Source organism: Mustela putorius, unplaced genomic scaffold (genome assembly GCF_011764305.1).
Source record: "Mustela putorius furo isolate JIRA1106 unplaced genomic scaffold, ASM1176430v1.1 tig00000127_pilon_pilon_pilon, whole genome shotgun sequence".
NCBI lineage: Eukaryota > Metazoa > Chordata > Mammalia > Carnivora > Mustelidae > Mustela > Mustela putorius.
The window spans coordinates 9,375,584-9,395,085 of record NW_025421288.1 but is presented as its reverse complement, the minus strand read 5'-3'; the positions used below and the strand labels follow the sequence as shown (position 1 = coordinate 9,395,085).

Here is a 19,502-nt window from a genome sequence, read left to right as displayed (position 1 = left end):
CCAAACATGTAGAACTTCGAGCTGCCCAGGGCAACAGCTGAATAGGAATGGGGCCCTGGTCATCCACAACCTCTTGCCCTACCCCTCCAGGGTTCAAGGCTTCCAACCTGTCACCTCCACATGACATTCCGGCTCACCCCGAATACCCCAAAGGTCACTCCCGTCAAGTCCCTACTCAAATGTGACTCTGGAGGGACCCACCACCGGCACTGGGAGGTCAGCTTTGGTAGAGCAGAGAGGACTGGTGCTCGCTGTTGGCCCCCGGCGGGAACGGGAGCCCTTCCAGAGAGAATCCATTTGGGGCCCGAGGGAACAGAGCCAGAAGAGTGTCAGGAGAACCAGGGAGCAGCAGAACGCCCATGGAGACGAGGCTTTCTGCACTTGCCACCCAGAGGGAGGAAGGGGCCTGCTGGAGATTCCCAGGGGAAGGCCAGTGTATGCAAAGTCAAGGCGGCAGGAAGTGCCGCGGCTGCTGGCCTCAGCAGCTTCCCAGCTCAGAAAGCTGTGCTGTTGGAGCAAATGAGGAAGTCTCACTCCCACCCCAGTCCAGGGCTGTAGAAATCGCTTGCTGCAACCACATTCAAGTGTAATCAAAAACCTTTCAGTTGAGCAGGGAGGCATTTTTTTTTTGGTTGTCAAACGATCCTTTATCGAAGTGGTTTCTTTGGTACTTCTCCACTGGCTGGGCACCACACACTGCAGCCCACGGACTGGGCAGTCTCTAGGACCTCTTCGATGGTTCCAGAGATTTCTCTAGCTGAAGACTGGGGCTGCATCTGTCCGGCAATGTTGACAGGATAAGTGAGGATTTGGACTGGGTTTAATGTTCTTCTGCCTCTCTCGGCGGTTCCTTGAGGGCTGTGATCATCCAGGCAGCAGCCCAAGGTCCCGCCAGGACCTGGGCCTGTCCTCAACAGCCTCACAGTCATTCTCGGGCCCTTCCAGTCACTGCCCTGGCCATGTCATTACTGACCTTTTTTGGGGACAGTGGGGCCAACAGACAGGGGCCCAGGGCAGACAGTAACCCCACCAGAGCATGTCAGGTACAGGACTTTGACCTCACCAGGGTTAAACTTCAGGCTGCCCGGCGGAGGCAGCCGGTGCAGGATGAACCAGGATTTGAGGACAGATGCAGAGGAGCCTCCTCTGAGCAAAGAGCTAAGAGTGAGAGCAGTGGTTTTTTTTAAAAAAGATTTATTTTAGAGAGAGAACCTGTGTGCACAGAGGGAGAGAATCCTCAAACGGGTTCCCCGCTGAGCACAGAGCCCATCCAGGGCTTGATCCGAGGACCCTGTGATCATGAGCGGAGCTGAAACCGAGTCAGACGACCCAATGACTGAGCCTCTCCCAGGCGCCTCAGGAGCAGGGAGTTCTTTAAAAACTAAGACTGTTGGGGCGCCTGGGTGGCTCAGTGCGTTAAAGCCTCTGCCTTCAGCTTGGGTCATGATCCCAGGGTCCTGGGATCGAACCCCATGTCAGGTTCTCTGCTCAGCGGGGAGCCTGCTTCCCCCCACCCCCGCCTGCCTCTCTGCCTACTTGCGATCTCTGTCAAATAAATGAATAAAATCTTAAAAAATAATAATAATAGTAAAATAAAAACTAAGACTGGAGCCGCTGGCAGATCTGGTCTCTGGAGACAGAGGTCTGAAGCCTCTACCAATGGGAAAGTTGTGGTTCTGGGGTGGGACCCAGCGTTCCTGATCTAGCTGGTTTCTGGTTCTGAGAGCAGACTGTGAAGCGTGGACAGGGCGGGAAAGCACCTGAATGTGGACCTGGACCTCTGGAGCTGGCGCCACTCTGGGCAGGGAAGGCCCCAGGCTCCCTTTAAGCAGCTCGTTGGGCGACAGTGCCACCTAGTGACCGAGGCACGCCCAGACCCACAGACCCACCTCCCTGGAAAAGCAGCCAGGCAGCGGACACTCCCACCTCTCACACACTTCAGGCTCTAACCCCTGTGGGACAGGTACTTCAGGGTCACTTGGCAAAAAAAAAAAATCACAAGGACATGCCAATGTATAACCACGCCCGACTGGCTTGTTTTATTGGAGAAGGGCACGTGGAGTTAACAATGTGACGACAGCTGGGACCCGAGGTCGGGGAAGAACAGCCTCCCATCCCCACAGGCCCACTGCCCCAAATAAAAAATAACCAACTATGGGAGAGCAGCTGAGACGGCGACGGAGGGCGGGGAAGGGAACAGGGAACCCAAGGGCAGCGGAAGAGACCATGCGTGTGCTGGGAGGGCCCAGAGGCAGCGGCGGTGCGAGTAACGCAAACACGAGTCTCTATCTTCCACGTAGGTCTATATAAATATATAGAGAGAAGCTGCTCACTCTCCCCTGCTCTCCCCTCTGCTCCGCGCTGCTTGCCGCGGTCCCAGCTCCTCTTTCCACAGGAGGGCGAAGGGAGGGGATGACGAGCGAGTCATCACCGAATTGCGATCAGACCCACGTCCATCAGCTTCTGGATCTTCTGTGCGATTACAGGATTCTTCAAGTGTCTGACGAACGAAAAGCGAAATCGTCAGAAACGAGACTTAACCTAAAAACGTCTTACTTGCTCTCGGAGACACCTGAATGCAAACCCCACGCAAGGCCCAATAGAAGGCGGCCGAATGGGAGGCCTGGCGAAGACCCCTCCGGGAAGGCCTTGGCCAGCCCGCAGGCAGCACCGTGCCAGGCCTGCTCCGCACAAACCCTCGGACACAGCTTGAAGCTGAGGCCGCTCTCCCAGCAAAGTGGGTCTTTCCGACGGAGCGCTCCGGCGATCATGGTGATCCGGCTGTGCGCAAGCCAGACACGGTAGCCCCCCACCAGCCTCGTGCCCCCGGCTGCTAGCCTTCCTGTCTTCGTCTTCCCCAGCCTCACTTACTCGCTGAGCGCCTGGGGGTCCTTCTGCATCTGCTCCAGGATGAGCCGCATGGCCGGGTCGCTCATGATCTGCTGCACCTCGGGGTCAGCCATGGCGCGTCGCTTCACGTCTTCGGGGCTGTCGTGGCGGTTGTACTGGGCCATCACACAGCGCTGGTAACCGTCCGCCGCCTCCTGCACCCCAGCAAAGCCAGAGAGGGGGGCGTTAGCACCGACCGGTTCACTGCTTCCACCAGGCCAGCTAACAGGGAGTGGAGAAGGGGGGAGACGATAGGCCAGACAGGCCGAAGGAAGCAGGAGCGGCCCCACCTTACAGTTGGAGTCCAGATCTAAGGCCTTCTGGTAGACGTCCATGGCTTTCGTGTAGTCCTTCATGGCCTCCAGCGCGGCTGCCTTCCGGGTGTAGCCCTTGACTACAGAGAAGTGGGAAAAGTGGGGCGTCCTCAGAACGGGGCTCTGCAGGCTGCCACGTCCACCTTGCCCCGGGGAACCCCAGTCTCCATCAGGCCTGCGGATGCTAGCTCCCATCCCCCACTCCATCTCCATCTCCCCGCTGGGGTCATGGGTGGGGGCGGCAGTGGAAAAGCACTTACTGAAGGTCGGTTCCAGCTGGATACACTCCTCACAGTCCTGGAAGAGAGAGAAGAGGAGAAAGTGAGGCTTGCTCCTTCCTACGAGCTATCTGAAGGCAGAGGGATCCCTTGGAATGACCGGCGGCACACGCCGTCCAGACCCACGAGTTTGTCTCGTTTCCCGAGCTTCCGTTAACGCGGACACCCAGGCCCTTTCACAGAAGGTCCAGCAGAGGATAGAAAAGCAAATTAAGTGAAACCACGAGCGTTGACAAATCCCGACTACGGACCACCCCAAGGAAGACAAGGAGCCCAGACTCTTCAAAAGGGTGACTTTATGCAAAATCCTACCAACAGTGGGAAACTTCTAGTCTGAGAGAGAGAGAAAATACACGTGGAACCAGATGAAATCCATGGGCCTCGATCACGACAGCTTAAATGTGCAGTTTTGGCCAAGTGGGGAAATCTGAAGGGGCCCACAGCACCCAGCCTCCCGACCTTCGTCCCGCTATTATCAGGGGCTTTAAAGACGCCTCAGGAAAAGAGCACTCTAGAGCGGAGGCGTGGTGCGCCCAACGTTTCCCATTCCCTTTCACAAACGGTCTGGCAAAGACTCATCCACCACTCAAGGAGGTGGAGGACGCACAGGTGCTTGGGTATTTTTGTTTGAAGTGCCTTTGAAATGGAAAATTCTGGGGAAAAAACTGCCATACACTATCGTTTCACACCCAGGCCCAGGTCCACCTTTTCTGGCATAAAGCTAGCCCAGAAATGGTCCGGTAGCTGGGGAAGTAGCGCTCTCCCTCACAGGTGGCCACCTGGCGAACCAACCTGGCTCTGATGTCGCCCTTATACCACAGCAGTGACATCTCTAAAAACCAGACAAGGGCCCAGAACACAGTGGCACCAATAACAAAAACTATCATGGACTCAGGTACTGGGGGTCTCCGCACAAGTCACATTTTGTCACCTTACGGTAGTAAGGTGCTCTAGACTTGGGGCACCTGGGTCCTGGTCTCCAGCACATACAGCTTCCCGCTCCACGGGGCGTCTGCTTCTCCCTCTGCCCCTCCTGCCACACATGTTCTCTCCCCACCCCCCCCATATAAATAAAATCTAATTTATTCATATATTTGAGAGGTAGGAAGAGAATGCAACCAGGGAGAGTCAGGGAGAGAGGGAGAAGCAAATACCCCGCTGAACTGGGACCCTGACATGGGGCTCGATCCCAACACCTGGGGATCATGACCTGAGCTGAAGGCAGATGCTTAACCATCTGAGCCACCTGGGCACTCAAATATATAAGCAAGATCTTTAACCCAAAAAGGAAAAAAAAAAAAAAGTGCTCCAAGCTTGGACATTTTAAAAATCACCTGGGGAACAGTTTAAAAATCACCAACAGGCCCTGGACAGCCCGTGTTCAAGAGAGTGGGGACAAACCCCCTTCACGGTGCGGACAGAACCATACCTGACCACGCTCAGCGTGACTGAGAACAGCACACGGGCTAACTGACCTCATCAAGAAGTCAGAGCAGATGATAAAACCACTGTGGGAAACAATACTGCGGTCTCCCCAAAGAATATATAAATAAAAATAATTTTAAAAAAAATCCAAACCTTGAACCACTCAGTGACACAGCACTTCACCCCCAAAGAACTGAAGCTGAGGCCCCAACAGGCACTGCACACCCCAGCCACGGCTACAGGACCCCAGTAGCCACAAGGGGGAAACGGCCACTGAGGCCGCCGACGGAGCAGAGGAGGGACAGGAGGGGGGCAGGTCCGTGCAACCGAACAGCTCTGAGCGCTCAGAAGGGAGACGACGCGGACCTCGGCTACCGCAGGAGCCCCGCAGACACGGTGCTCGTGGAAGGAGCCTGATACGAAAGCACACGCACTGGACGGTCCCACTTTCAGAAGGTCCCTACAGGAGTCAGCTTCACAGAGACAGCAGAATGGTGGCTGCTCTGTCCCGGGAGCCGGGGGAGAGGGAACGGGGAGTTAGTGCAGAAAGGCTGCGGTTCCAGTTTGGGAAGATGACGAGGTTCCAGAGGTGCACAGTGCGGAGGGCTGTGCGCGGTGTGAACGTGCTGGGTACCACGGCCGCACATGCTGAGCAGCTCAGGACAGAGAAGAGGGGGATCACGAAGGAAGAAGTAGCTAGCATCACAGAAGGTGGAAAAGGATCCAGTTTTCTTTCTCTTAAAGATTTTTTTTTGAGAGCGAGCGAGTGAAGGAGTGTACACACCCAGGGGAGGAGCGAGTGGGAAGGGCAGAGGGAGACGCAGACTCCACGCTGAGCAGGGAGCCCGCGTGGGGATTGTGACCTGAGTGAAGCCACAAGCTTATCTGATGGAGCCCCACAGGCTCCCCCTCAGGATCCATTTTTCCAAATGCTCCCAATCACTAATGTAGCTTGATGGGCCAGGACAGAGCACACTTCGATACCGCATTTTACAAACACCGCACATACCCCACCACCCTGACTCTAAGATCAAGGAAGAGCCTCCAGCGGGTGTTGGTGACAACTCGGGAAGCGGGAAGCCCGCGCTTCTCACCCGCAGGCCAATCAGACGCGGCCACTCTGCGTCCCCACCTGCCCACCTTGAGCGCCAGCTGGAACTCCAGAAGTTTGGTGTAGCAGGCGGCTCGATTGCTGTACAATTTGGCATCTTTTGGGTTCCGTTTGATGGCTTCTGTATAATGCTTCATGGCCTGGGGATAGTCCCCTGAATAAGAAACAGAAACTTGTTTAGAAAGCAAAAAGCAACCCCCCGCCCCCATCACACACACACCAGGGACTAGGGCGCACGGGCAGCCAGGGCACAGGGGACAGCCGCGCCACTCTCACGCAAGCGCCCCGGCCTGAGGCGCACCGCACCTTTCTGAAAACATTCGTTGCCTTTGTTCTTCTCCTCCAAGGCCAGGTCGGGGTTTATGTAAGCCAGCCGCTCCTGCTCCTTCAGAATTTTCTCCGCCTAAGAAACGATAACCCTTTGGATGATCATTTTAAGTCTCCCGAATATAAATACTGCACTAAAAAAGTCCTGACTTGTACTCTGATTTCCAGAAAGTACCATGGGCAACATTTTAGTTTTTGTTCAAAGAGCATGCAAGTCTTATCTCGGGGCTGAGTTCAAGCCCCACACAGGGTGCGGACATTACTTAAAAAACGACACATTCTTCATTATCACTATGGAGTGCCTGGGTAGCTCACTGGGTTAAACATCCAACTGTTTTCGTTTTGGCTTAGACTGGGCGTGGAGCCTGAAGAGTCTCTCTACTCACCTCTGACCCTCCGTCAAAACAAAACAAAACAAAAAAACAACAGAAAAACAGAAACAAAATAAAACAAAACCAACCCCATACAAAACACAACAAAAAAGACAAGCAAGATAATAAAAATATTCCACGTGTCCATAACAAAATTTTCTGACTATTCTTGGGGCGCCTGGGTGGCTCAGTTGGTTAAGTATCTGACTTTGTTCAAGCCATGATCCCAGCGTTTGGGGACTGAGCCCTGCATGGGGCTGCTTCTCCCTCTTCCTCGGCCCCTTTTCCCATTCATGTGTGCAGAAGCACTCTCCCAAATAAATGATTTTTTTTTTTTTAAGATTTTTACTTACTTATTTGGGAGAGAGAGAGAGATCACACGTAGTCAGAGAGGCAGGCAGAGAGAGAGGAGGGGAAGCAGGCTCCCTGATGAGCAGAGCCCGATGCGGGGCTCAATCCCAGGACCCTGAGATCATGACCTGAGCCGAAGGCAGAAGCTTAACCCACTGAGTCAACCAGGCACCCCCCAAATAAATGATACTTAAAAAAAAAAAAAAAAAAACATTCTGACCCAATCTTTTCGTGAATATAATCACCCCTCCCACCACACTTTATGACAACTGGCACAACACACACTTTGGTTGTGTAAGGTTTAAAAAAAAAAAAAAAGTTCGAATAAGAACCATAATACTCAGTGCACTGACCCTCAGCGGAAGGTCAAAATCTTGGCCAGTAAAAAAGTACAGCAAACAACCCGCGTTATTCCTTACTGCTGTCAAATGACAAGGATGTTCTATAAAACTCTAGACCAAAAAACGCTACTTCCAAAAACTTAAGGTTTGCTAATAAGCACCTGCAACTACAAGTAGTAATAATTTAAGAGAACATCCCTGTTCTTTCTGTACCTACCTGTTGGCATTTCTTGAGCACATCTGGGGTTCTGTGCTCTGCCAAAGACTTGTTATAGAAATGAATGGCATCCTTGTACTTTTCTTCTTTGAAGTAGGAGTTGCCAATTCGAGCATAAGCTCTGACAAAAACAAGCAAGAGAAGAGTTTGCTAAGGGCAGAGCAGGGACAGGGTCAGCTCCTGAAGAGCAAAGACAGCAGCAACTAGGAACAAGGCCCCCAACACTGCTAGGACACTACGCCCTCCAAACACCTTTTGTCTCGATGCCTGCGGCCTCCTCTCCAGGCCACTGTTAACAGAGCAGGTCGTGTGGCCAGCAACCCTCCTCCCCATGCAGGAACATATAAGTCTCGGCCATCGACCCCTCCACACCACGTGAGGTACAGCCGGAAGGGCACGCGTACTTGGCAATCTGTCGGTAATCTTCTCGGTTTTCGCGCCCCACTTCGATGGCCTTCTCACAAAGCTCCCGGCATTTACTGTAGTCGCCCTTCTCGAAGTACACAGCTGCCAGGCAGGACGGTTAAGGAAGAGTCAGTCCTGGTCTCTCCCCAGGACCGCCGGAGGACACGCTTACCCCTTGGCCTCGGCCTCACCTGCTTGGTTGGTCATGTAAGTCATGTTGGTGGGGTCCAGGTCCTTGGCTCTGTCGTAGTGTTTCAGGGCTGTGTCAAAGTCTTTCTTCTTGTAGGCCTCATTCCCCAACTCCTTCTCTTTCAGCGCCTAGATGGAAGTGTGGAAGGAGTACTGAGCAAATCAAACCCAGATGGCAAAGAGAGCAAGAGCCTGGCACCTGTCCCCGATCCTGTACAGCACGTATGACAAACCAGTCTCCACATCTGCCGGCCTCTCCTCAACCAGCTATGGACTGAAAAGGGAAGGGCTAACTGCTGGAACAGAAAATTTACAACTTTCATCTCCTGGGTGCCTGGGTGGCTCAGTGGGTTAAAGCCTCTGCCTTCGGCTCAGGTCATGATCCCAGAGTCCTGGGATCAAGCCCCACATCGGGCTCTCTGCTCCGTGGGGAGCTTTCCTCCTCTCTTTCTCTGTCTGCCTCTCCGCCTACTTGTGATCTGTCAAATAAATAAATAAAATCTTAAAACAAAAAACCCTAAAAACAAAAAAACCTTTCATCTCCACTTCCTCTGGAGCGCCCCCCCTTTCCATCTACTTTCCTTGAGGCTGTTGAAAAGCAGAGAGCTTCTCCAGGGGAGAGGAAACCCCTCCAGCCCGCACCAACCTCCAAGAGGACAGAAGTCCTGCACCCGGTTTTACTGCGAGAGGCTGCGCCTAATCAGTTCCTGCTGCGCAGTCACCTTGGGGTCTCAACTGTGAGGGGACAGTAGCAAAGGAGCGAGGAGGGGACAAGAAGGGGCCGCCCAGGGGCAGGGGTCTTCAGGAAACAGCAGCAGAGGGTTAGGGAGAGGAGGAGAAGGGGCTGCCCACCCAAGGGCACAGGTCTCCAGAGAAGAGCGCGCTACCACCCGCATCACGGGGCTCTTTTCCAGCTCTGAGACACCCTGAACAACGAACACGTACCCAACTGATGGTGCTAAATCTGGAAACAATCTGCTGTTCCCATTTATAAGGAGGGAAATAAAATCGTGTAAGCACATGCCTCCCGCTCTGGGAGACTGTGTTGCTAACTGGACAACTTTCAACTACACGCCCATCCAACCAGAACACAGGAGCCTCAGTCAGATGCGTAGACATTCCTCTGGACCCCAGGGGGACAAGGGTCCCACACGCAACTCCACCGGCCTGCCCTGACCAGCACCCGGGCCACTAGCCCAAGATCCACCATGCTTAGGAGATCGCTTGGCAAGTCAACCTTTTAACACACTGACCGTTCTCGTAACGACGGCAACCAGATGCTCAAAAACCGTTACAGCCGCCCCAACCCACAGTGCTCCCGCTGACAGGGACTGCCAGCTGACTAGCCTGTTTAGGAATGTTGACAGTAAGGAGAAAAAACGAGACCTGCTTCTTGTTCTCTGGGAGATCTTCTTCCATCGGTTCTGGCTTAGTGTCCTTCTTGGGAGGAGGAGGTGGGGGAGGCGTTCCCACTTCCTCCTCCTCATCCATACTGCCCAGGTCCACTCCCAGCAGGACGCTGAGAGTGGTCATGATCCGGGGATCTTGCAGTTTCCTAGTATTGATTTAAAAAAAAGATAAGAAAAGAAAAGAAAAGAAAACCATAATTATTCTTCCCTGCAACTGATTTTAAACCCCCACTGACTGCTAAGCTTCAGATCACCGTATACGAGCGTCTCCTCCACAGAAAAACTGCTAGGTTGTGCTCTGGCCACAAGCCACCCCTGGGGATACCCCACCCTCCAATAATCCGCCTAAGATGAGGTACGAGCCCTCAAACTTTTTTTTTTTTTAAGGTATTTTTTATTTAGAGAGAGAGAGGTCACACGTAGTCAGACAGGCAGGCAGAGAGAGAGGAGGAAGCAGGCTCTCTGCTGAGCAGAGAGCCCGACGCGGGGCTCGATCCCAGGACCCTGAGATCATGACCCGAGTCGAAGGTAGAGGCTTAACCCACTGAGCGACCCAGGTGCCCTCAAACTTATTGCTTGGAGGCAGCAGATACACAGAGCACTGAACTACAGGTATACTCCATCTCATCTCAGGAGTCACAGACACCAGCGTGACTTAGGAAATAACAGCTTTTTACACCTGACGCTCATCTCAACCAGCAGTTCCTGCTCCAGTGTGCCGAGAGACAGCATCTGGTGCGCACGGGAAGGACAGAGTTGGTACCAGATCAGAATTACAGTAAAACAGTGAAGGCGGACGGAGGCTTAGAAAAGAAAACTCCAAATTATTCTGATACATGTACCACTGGACCCTTTCCAGAAATAAAAAACCAACCAACGAATACCCACCGTTTATTAGAGAAGAAAGGACGACAGAAACCCTGCTGTCTGAAGGAGGGGCTCCCACCCCCTCCACGCCCTGCCATAACATTCCAGGGACAAAGCACAATGTTTACGTCCATTTCGTCCATTTCGAGCGGCAAACCGCGCTGCCTTGACTTACGTGCCCAGGTCGGACGGCTTATTTCGTAGCTGCTCTATCAGCTCCCTGTAGGTGGGATCAGCGAGCAGCGGCCGGGTCCTGGGATCATTCTCCAACTTCTGGTACAGATTAGGCATGTTGAAAGGGTTCATGAACTTCCGCTCTGTTCCAAACAAAGGAAAGCACGTTATAGAAATCGGTTTGAGCCACGACGCCCCTGTAGCCTCTGAGCCTGATACGTACGTGGGGAAACTCAAAGTTAACCCTGTTAAAAAAGAAAAAGAAGGGCGTCTGGGTGGCTCAGTGGGTTAAGCCGCTGCCTTTGGCTCAGGTCATGATCCCAGGGTCCTGGGATCGAGCCCCGCACTGGGCTCTCTGCTCAGCGGGGAGCCTGCTTCCTTCTCTCTCTCTGCCTGCCTCTCTGCCTACTTGTGATCTCTATCAAATAAATAAATAAAATCTTAAAAAAAAAGAAAAAGAACCAGCAGTGCACTGGCGCCTACCTGCCAGCCGGGCCTCCATGTTCTGTAAGCCCTCTCTGAGCTGAGGATTGTTTGGTTCATGTTTTAAACCCTCTTCGTAGGTTCGCTTGGCTTCTTCAAATCGGTTTAAGAACTCAAGAGCTGCTGCTTTCCGCGAATAGCCCTTAAACCAGCAAAAAAAGACACAAAACAAAATAAAGGCCACCTAGGGACAAATCCAGTAGATGAACTCCGAAGAACGTGCTCTACATTTCACAAGACAAACAGGCGTCCGCGCCATGGCCGAAAAACAGCAGCAGCAGCAGCGCACGCCGCCGAGACTGAGAACGAGGACTCCAGCCACAGAGCAAAGACGCCCTCTCCCCACCGCCGCTTCTCTCAGGACCCTGGCCGGTGCTCACTTGTCTCAGCAGCACTCGCGCTAAGGCCCGTCTCAACAACGGACTTGATCTCCGACTTGGCAGCCTGTGCCGTCAGCGTGAGGCCCCCGCGCAGACGGGGAGGATGCCGCCATCCGTCCGCAGCGACACACAACGGGCCGGGTCAGGAGGGCCCCGTGTGTAGACCCAGCGCACCGGAGAGCATTTCTGCGAAGTCCGGAGAGCCCAGCGCGCCCACAGCTTACCTTGGCCCAGTCAGGCTTCAAGTCCACGGTCTTGCAGCCATCCTCATAGGCCTTCTGGTAGTCGCCCTTCTTGGCGTAGGCCGCCGAGCGGTTGCTGTAGAGCACGTGGTTCTTGGGGTCTAACTTAATGGCCTCCGAGTAGCACTGGAGCGCGTCTTCGATGTTGCCCGCACTCAGGGCCTTATTGCCCTTCTCCTTCAGCTCATTTACCTGAGGGGGAAGAACAGCCAGTGTAGTTCTTCTCTCCTTTAACACACTTGCTTGGTCCCAATTTTCTAAGTGAATTCTACCTGTCTTCAGTTATCACGACAAAAGAGTTACTTTACACACCGAAAGAAAGAACCCATTAATGAATTCATTTACCATCTCCCACACCTTTTGGAACCAACCAGAAAACAGTAAGTAGCCAGGAAAAAAAGCCTGACTCTGCTCTCCACTAGCTCCAGTGTGAACTGGAATCCCAGCCACTCTCCCCAAATCTCTACTTAGGGCTGATGAAGGGCACACTCACAAGGTCCTTTCATGGGAAAACAAATTCATTTGCTTACACTGTCAAGAAGCCCAAATGATAAACCAAAACACAGGAGCCACACTGCTCCTCACAGAAGGATTCACGAAGGAATAGAAGGAAGCGTGTCCGGACACATGCTCCCAACCTACAGGCTTCCCGCCCGCTTCTCTGGGAGCACCAAGACGCTCACCCACCATCATGGAAGACTCTATTTCCATTCTCACGGCAGGGCAGAGCACTGCTCTGCTCCTTAGTGAGTAAACAGCTAGACCCTCAAATCGGTTTTTGCCCTGTTCAAATGTTATACAAAGTACGCAAGAAAATGAAACACTACTAGCAGTTTTATCTCTCATCCTTTCAAATATTCAAAACATGGTCTTAAATTAGAGGGCTTCTCCTAAGAAGGATGCCCTACAGGAGTGAAAGGGCCACATCTCAAATGCAAACACATTTGGTGAGATCAAGCATGCATTCTAGTTACTAATCATTCTCTATCATCCAGCTATGGCCCAATACATACAGATGCAAGCCATTCTGGAACCCTGAGGCACACGTACCAGGAATGTTCCACCCATTAACCAGAGAGGTTAGATGACCTTGAGAAAAAAATGTGTCAGAAAAAGACCGCCAGGGGTGCCTGGGTGGCTCAGTGGGTTAAGCCTCGGCCTTCAGCTCAGATCCTGGGATGAGTATCACATCTGGCTCTCTGCTCCACAGGGAGCCTGTTTTCCCCCTCTCTCTCTGCCTGCCTGTCTGCCTATTTGTGATCTCTGTCCAATAAATAAAATCTTCAAAAAAATTTTTTACAATTTTAAAAATGGAAAAAATAAAGGAAAAGACCGCCAAATCTAGCAAAGGATAAAAATCTTAGAACCCAGGGGGCGCCTGGGTGACTCAGTGGGTTAAGCCTCCGCTTTTGGCTTTTTTCTGCTTTTCTGTCATGATCTCAGGGGTCCTGGGATGGAGCCCCACATCAAGTTCCCTGCTCAGCAGGGAGCCTGCTTCTCCCTCTCTCTCTGCCTGCTGCTCTGCCTACTTGTGATATCTTTCTCTGTCAAATAAATAAATAAAATCTTAAAAAAAAAAAAAAATCTTAGAACCCAGGAAGGACACCACAAAGTAAAAAGTTAAAACTCCGCTAGCATTGTGATGCAGCTGAGAACAGCTCCATGAAATCCTTGCCTACCCTACAAAACATCATTTGCCAAACTGAGTGCTGACCCACAGTAGGTATGGAAATCAAGTCTGTAGGTCATGACCAGCACTTAAAGATAGAATAGAAAATACCAGCCCAGGGGCGCCTGGGTGGCTTAGTGGATTAAAGCCTCTGCCTTGAGCTCAGATCATGATCTCGGGGTCCTGGGATAGAGCCCCACATCGGGCTCTCTGCTCAGCGGGGAGCCTGCTTCTCCCTTTCTGCCTACTTGTGATCTCTGTCAGATAAATAAAATCTTAAAAAAAAAAGGGGTGGGGGGATACCAGCCCAGAATGCACATAATAGCAAGCACTACTTTTTTTTTTTTTTTTAAGATTTTATTTATTGACAGAAAGAGACAGCAAGAGCAGAAACACAAGCATGGGGTGTCGGAGAGGGAGAAGCAGGCTTCCTTCAGAACGGGGAGCTTAAGGTGGGGCTCGATCTCAAGACCCTGGGATCATGACCTAAACCAAAGGCAGACAGTTAACAACTGAGCCACCCAGGCGCTATTTTGTTAAATATGTTACACAGCTGTATCTCTGCACTGGGTCTAAGATAAAAAGTACTTTACCTTGGGATTTATTTGAAAAGTACTAAGAAGAAATCGTGGACACTCCAATCTGTCCAACTTCAGTACTTCTGAAAACTGGAATACAGATGTCCCAATTGCAGATGAAAAGCAAAGGCAGAGGAATCACATGGTGAATGAGTTCTGGAGTAGGTTGGGACACACCCGGAGTTAAAATGCCAGTCGCTGGTGGTGGCAAACGTCGCAGCCCTGAGTTTAGTCATTCATTCACAGTGTACCTGCACATCTGCTCCATCTACAATGGGCACCTCAACTTTAAAAAAGTTTTTTTTTTCCTATTTTGATAAATGGAGAAGCAAACCCCTTTCTGAAGGTCCAAGAACTGTGTTTCTCACTTTAGAAGTCTTTTTTTCTTGTCTCTACCGTAGCCTATTTAATCCCAGCTGCAATTTAATTATCCAGAGTGAACAGAAAATTTATCATCCCTCCATTTCCACTGTTTTACTAAAGAGGCTCTAAATTTGATCAAAGCACCAATGGCTATACCTGAAGAAAGCCAACACTAGGCTTTGCAGATACACTGAAAAGAAGGGGCCGATTTTCTCGCCCCTGCTGAACCGCTACACTTCAATGACAGTGTCCGACTGCGGAAAAAATCTCTCCGGGCCGTTCACAATCTCCAGGCCGCCGAGGATATAGAGAAGCGGCGGAAAGCAACCAGCAGCAGCTACAAACTCGGTCCCTAAAAACGCTGAGCCGAGACAAATAACTTACTTCTTGCTGCTTATCTACATAGCCTAGATCCTCTACAGCGACCGATTCCTCCTTGTGTAATCAGAAGCCAACCTTCCAGAAATATCAGTCTTCAGTTACTCTCCAATCACATACACACAAAACCGAAAAGAAAGGAGGGAGGGGCGGCACACACATCTGTAAAACCCTGGTAGAGATGGAAGCCGCTCCAAGGACTTTGGCGGCACCATCCCTTTCCTGCATCAGGCAGAGAGGCCGGCCCGCCGCTCACCAAACCTTCACTCTCCGCTCTTCCACCCCGGCCCTTCCAGATGGAGAAGAGTAGGATTTCCCCCAGCTGGCCACTTCCAGCGTATTCCCGTCCCCGCATTCCTTCTCAAGTTAACTGTGTCCAAGTCCCCGTGGCTTCTCCGTCGGCAGTGCCCGCTCTCCCAGCCGGCGAGTACCCCGGTGTGGACGCGGTACCCCTGACGCCTCTCCCGAGGCGTCTCGCCCACCTCCATCCCTCCCAGCGCCCCCAGCATGTCCCCCCCGCCCCCTCCGCTGAGCCGAGAGCCACCTCCCGGGAGGCCTCCGGGCCCGGCCACGGCCTCTCTTCCCGCCGCGGGCCGGACGTAGGCCGAACTGTCGCCGGCCCGCCGGCCCTCCTCACAGAGCCGGCAGGCGCGGAGTGGACCCGGCGCTGCCCGCGGCCCGCCTCGCTACACTGCTCACCTCCCGCCCGGTGGGCCGCGGCCCTCACGCCCTCGCCGCGGCCGCTGCTCGGCCGACCCCAGACCGCCGCCCCGACCGGCGCCCGCCCCGCCCCGCTCCTCCACCCGCGGCCCGGCCTCAGCCGGTGTCCGAGGAGCCCCGGGGCCTTGGGCCGCCCCTCCCCCTTCACCTGCTCCATAGCCCGGCCCGGAACCCCGTTGAATCGACTCCGTCCGCTCCGCGTTCCCAACCGCACGCGCCGCCTTCTGGAACCTACTAGAAGCTGCCGGGACCCCAGGATCCCGCCTCTTCCTCGCCTGCTCACTGGTTACGCTCCCCGAGGGGGCTTTCTCTGCTTCCCTACTATTGGCTTGAAGTCTAGCCCATCATCTTTGCTTCTCTGTCATTGGACAGTTGAGAGTAATCCCTCAGCCCTGCCTCCCCCGCGCCTCCGGATTGGACTCTTCCCGGAAGGCACCGCCCACCCCAGGTTCCACGATTGGAGGGAGGGGCGAGCTTCTGCGACAGGGATTGGCCGCTTGGTCCGTCAATCGTGGCTGCTCTGGCCGCGCCCATTGGTCCCGTTCTTTCTGGAAATTTCCACCTCTCCCATTGGGCTGACGGACTCCGTGACCGCACTACCCTCAGATTAAAAAAAGATGACGATTGGGCGGAGAATCACTGCCACTTTTCGCTGATAGGTTTAAGTGGCAGCTCGTCTAACGGCAGTGGAAGGGATATCGTCTCTGCAGTGGTTTATGGGAGTTCACGGCCAGAGTCGCTCTCTGCCGCGGTGGCCGCGGTGGCCGTCGGTGCCCCGGTCTACGGGCCGCTTCCTGCCTCCGTGGGCCGCGAGTCCTGCCCTGACGACTCGCTCCTCGGCGGCGGCGCAGAGCCGCTCGGGGGGTCCCAGCACGTGGGGGTGACGTCTGGGTGGACCTCGGGGGAGCGCCCTGCCCGGGACGGGCCCAGAGCCCGCTTTCAGGCGCCGCGTAGCCAGGAAGAGCGAAGGAGCTGGGATTTGGGTGGGACAGCCCGGCTTCTCTCCCCGGGTCCCTTCGGTGGGGACGCATCCCTCAAGTTCCGTGTGACCCGCTCGTGTCACGGGTTTTGGTCGTTTAGGGCCGTGGGAGGTGTCCCTTCGTGCAGTCGCGTCTTTAGCGCTCGGTGAGCGGGAGCTGCCGCCCTTATTCGGAGGTGCAGGGGGACGGGGTCAAAGACGAGTGAGGTGCTTGCCCACCTGCTGGCGGCGGTGGCGGCGGCGGCGGCCTGGGAGGGCCCCGCACGTGCGACAGCGCCCGGGGATGCGGAAGGGCTGAGGGCTTGGGAGAGGGAGGCTGCTTTTGCTCCTGGACCAGTGGGTGCTTCATGGAACAAAGAAGCCGCATGCCAGGTCTGGAGAGGGTTTGGGTGAGGGTCTTGGGGCGTGCTGTCCTTGCCATCCTCCCATCTGGGTCGTACCGTCCCTGCCCAGGGTTTTAAGTGCCCACTCCTTGGCAGTCTCCACAGCTTCCTCTTGTAGCCGCGCTGTCCCTGATCCTTTGTCAACACTGCCACCAGAGCTATTGCACGTCCACATCCCTTGCTTAAAGTTCTGGGAGGCTTTAGATTGGGGCTCACTGCCCGTCTCCTCTGGCAGCCCCACTTAATATGGCCTTTCTCCCTGTCCTCCGTCTTCAGCACCGAATTCTAGCCCGCTGACCTCTCTGTTCATTAAACTAGGTGGGCGCCTTCCCTTTGGGCCTGCCTACAAATTGGTCCCTCTGCTGGCGTCCGTCTTCCACCAATTCTGCCAGGTTAATTCGGTCTTTGCAGGCTAAGATGAGCAGTCAGGGTTCCTTAACAGTCTCGGTCCTACAAGGACACTAAGTTGTGCCTGTTACTTGCTTTTACTGCACTGTGGGCTATGTGTGTGTCCAGTCGCAAATTAAACCAGCAACTTGGATGTCATTCCCACCTTTTGTTAGGACACAGGGGCCTCGTGTCTGTTTTCCTTTGTCAGTGCTTTCCAGGAGCCTTGCACAGCGTCTGGCACATAGTAGGTGTTCGTTAATCCATAGAGTATAACCGAATACGTCATGCGATTGTGGGCTTTGGAGAAAGTGCAGTGAACAAACCTGACAGAAGTCAATGGGTGCTCATTCTAGTGACAGACACGCCAAAAAAGCTTATAGCATATTATATCTGCCTAAGTGCAGTGGGGAAAAATGAAGCAGAGAAAGGATTAAGGAGTCTTGGACGAGGGGGATGGTGTTGCATTTTTAATAAGCTGGCTTGGGCAAATCTCAGTGAGAAGCTAAGATCTGAGCAAAGACTCGAGGAAGTAAGGGAGTGAGATGAATGGAAAATAATGGGGAAGAACCATGAACCTGGAACAGCACATGCAAAGGTCCTGGGGTGGGAGCAGCATTGGGGTGGCCAGGATAGTGGGAGCAGGGAGGGAGTGGGAGAGTGGGGCCAAGAGAAAGCAGGGGCGGGTTCAGAGCTGGGCCAGGTCCTTGGGCTGAGAGGCCATTGTGTTCATGCCAACACGATTTGAACAGAAAAGGGACATGATCTGACATAGTTTTATTAGGACTCCTCTGGCCGCAGTGTAGGTGACCTCTCAGGACACTGTTGCCATGCTCCAGGAGAATGGTAACAATGCTGTGGGCCAGAGTGGAACCGGAGGAGGTGTGAGAACAGTTGGGTTCCAACTTTTGGAGAAGCCAACAGGATCTATTGATGGGTTGAACTCAAGAAGGAAGGAAGGTGATACCCAGGCTTTTGGCATCTTACTGGTCAGCTGAATTCAGCCTGCTGACAAGACCTTTCATTTCTCTTTGGCTCTGTCTCCAGACCACCATGCTCTTGACTGCCCCCCAGAGGAGCTCCTTCTCCATCTCCCCACGCTTCTGTCCAGGCTTCTTTCCCATTCCCCCTTGTCTAACCTCGTTCCATCATCACTGACATCTTTTATATAGTTCTGGTACGTGTGGCACCCTACTCTGGATGCAGGGGCTCGACAGAGAACAAAACAGCTCACAAAGGCAGTTTCTGCTTGTGTGGATCTTCTAGTGGGAGAGATGATGGTTAGACTCATCAGCTGTGTGACTCCAGGCAACCTGCTTAACATCTCTGTTTCTTTTGTTTCCATTTTAAAATGTGGGTGAAACAGTCGTGAGGATTAAATTGTTTGCTATTTGTAATGCTCGTAGAACACTGCCTACCTACAGAGAAAGCATTGTATGCATTTGTTAAATAAAAACATACAGAAATGAAAATAGTGGTGAGTGCTATTAAAAAAAAAAAAAAAAAGCAGAAGGTAAGGGGTAAAGGGGAAGCAGGGAAGGAAGGAGCTCCTGCAGGTGGGTGGTTAGTGAAGATCCCTGAGACCTGGAATGACAAGAAGCCAGCCAAGGACAGGGCTCCGGACAGAACAACAGAAAGTGCAAAGGCCCTGAGGTTAAAACAAGCTTGAAATTTTCAAGGAACACAAAGAAGGCTCTTCTATGCTCCGGGGTCCTTGCCAATAAATGGGGATGAAGTGCCAATGACTTCTCAAGGTTACTAGGAGACTTGAACAAAATCACCCATTTTCAAGTCTCTTCAGACCCAAAACATAACATTTGGAAAGTCCCCTCTGAGGAAAGAAAACTATAAGAGATGGGAATCAGGGACCCCTAAAGCTTATTCAGGGTCACAGTAAAGCCCCTCTGACATTCAGAAATGTTAACACTTTTCACCAACTTGGGCTTTCAAATCTCTTGGTGGACTCAGCCCTCTGGAATGGGATGGGGAGGAGATGACAGTAGCCGGCCAGGGTCCCTCTGCCCAGAGCCCTGGAACACCAGCAGAGGCGCTGCCACAGAAGGGTGCCCTGGCCTTGTATTACCCGACGGTTCCAGAATGATTCATGTTGCTATTTTGGGGCCGCTGCTCTCAAGGGTGGGGAGCAAGATGGCGGAGGCTGTATTCAGAGTCAGTCTGAGGTCGCAGATCTGGAGCGGATGAGAGACTGAAGGAGTAAATGTGTGTGTTCCCCACAGAGCAAACCCCAGGTTTTGAAGTTCCCCCTATATGA

At 53.1% G+C, this 19,502-nt stretch overlaps 1 protein-coding gene across 1 annotated transcript; it reads right to left on the bottom strand.

Annotated features, from left to right (window-relative positions):
- Window positions 1-2,014: 2,014 nt before the first annotated feature.
- Window positions 2,015-15,762, bottom strand: STIP1 (stress induced phosphoprotein 1). The gene is made up of 14 exons (XM_004770196.3): window positions 15,630-15,762; window positions 11,756-11,965; window positions 11,152-11,293; window positions 10,670-10,811; window positions 9,605-9,773; window positions 8,221-8,347; window positions 8,029-8,131; window positions 7,625-7,745; window positions 6,324-6,420; window positions 6,047-6,171; window positions 3,464-3,500; window positions 3,180-3,283; window positions 2,872-3,044; window positions 2,015-2,500 (listed from the first exon to the last, which is right to left on the bottom strand). Exons 1-14 carry the CDS (start codon window positions 15,636-15,638, stop codon window positions 2,428-2,430), a joined length of 1,632 nt encoding a protein of 543 aa, XP_004770253.1. The 5' UTR covers window positions 15,639-15,762; the 3' UTR covers window positions 2,015-2,427.
- Window positions 15,763-19,502: the final 3,740 nt, after the last annotated feature.

Excerpts from the sequence above, each read along its gene's own strand:
- STIP1 (XM_004770196.3), bottom strand. Across the intron at positions 11,294-11,755 it reads TGAAGCCTGACTGGGCCAAG|GGCTATTCGCGGAAAGCAGC; the intron begins GTAAGCTGTGGG and ends TGCTGGTTTAAG. Across the intron at positions 6,172-6,323 it reads CAACGAATGTTTTCAGAAAG|GGGACTATCCCCAGGCCATG; the intron begins GTGCGGTGCGCC and ends TTTCTTATTCAG.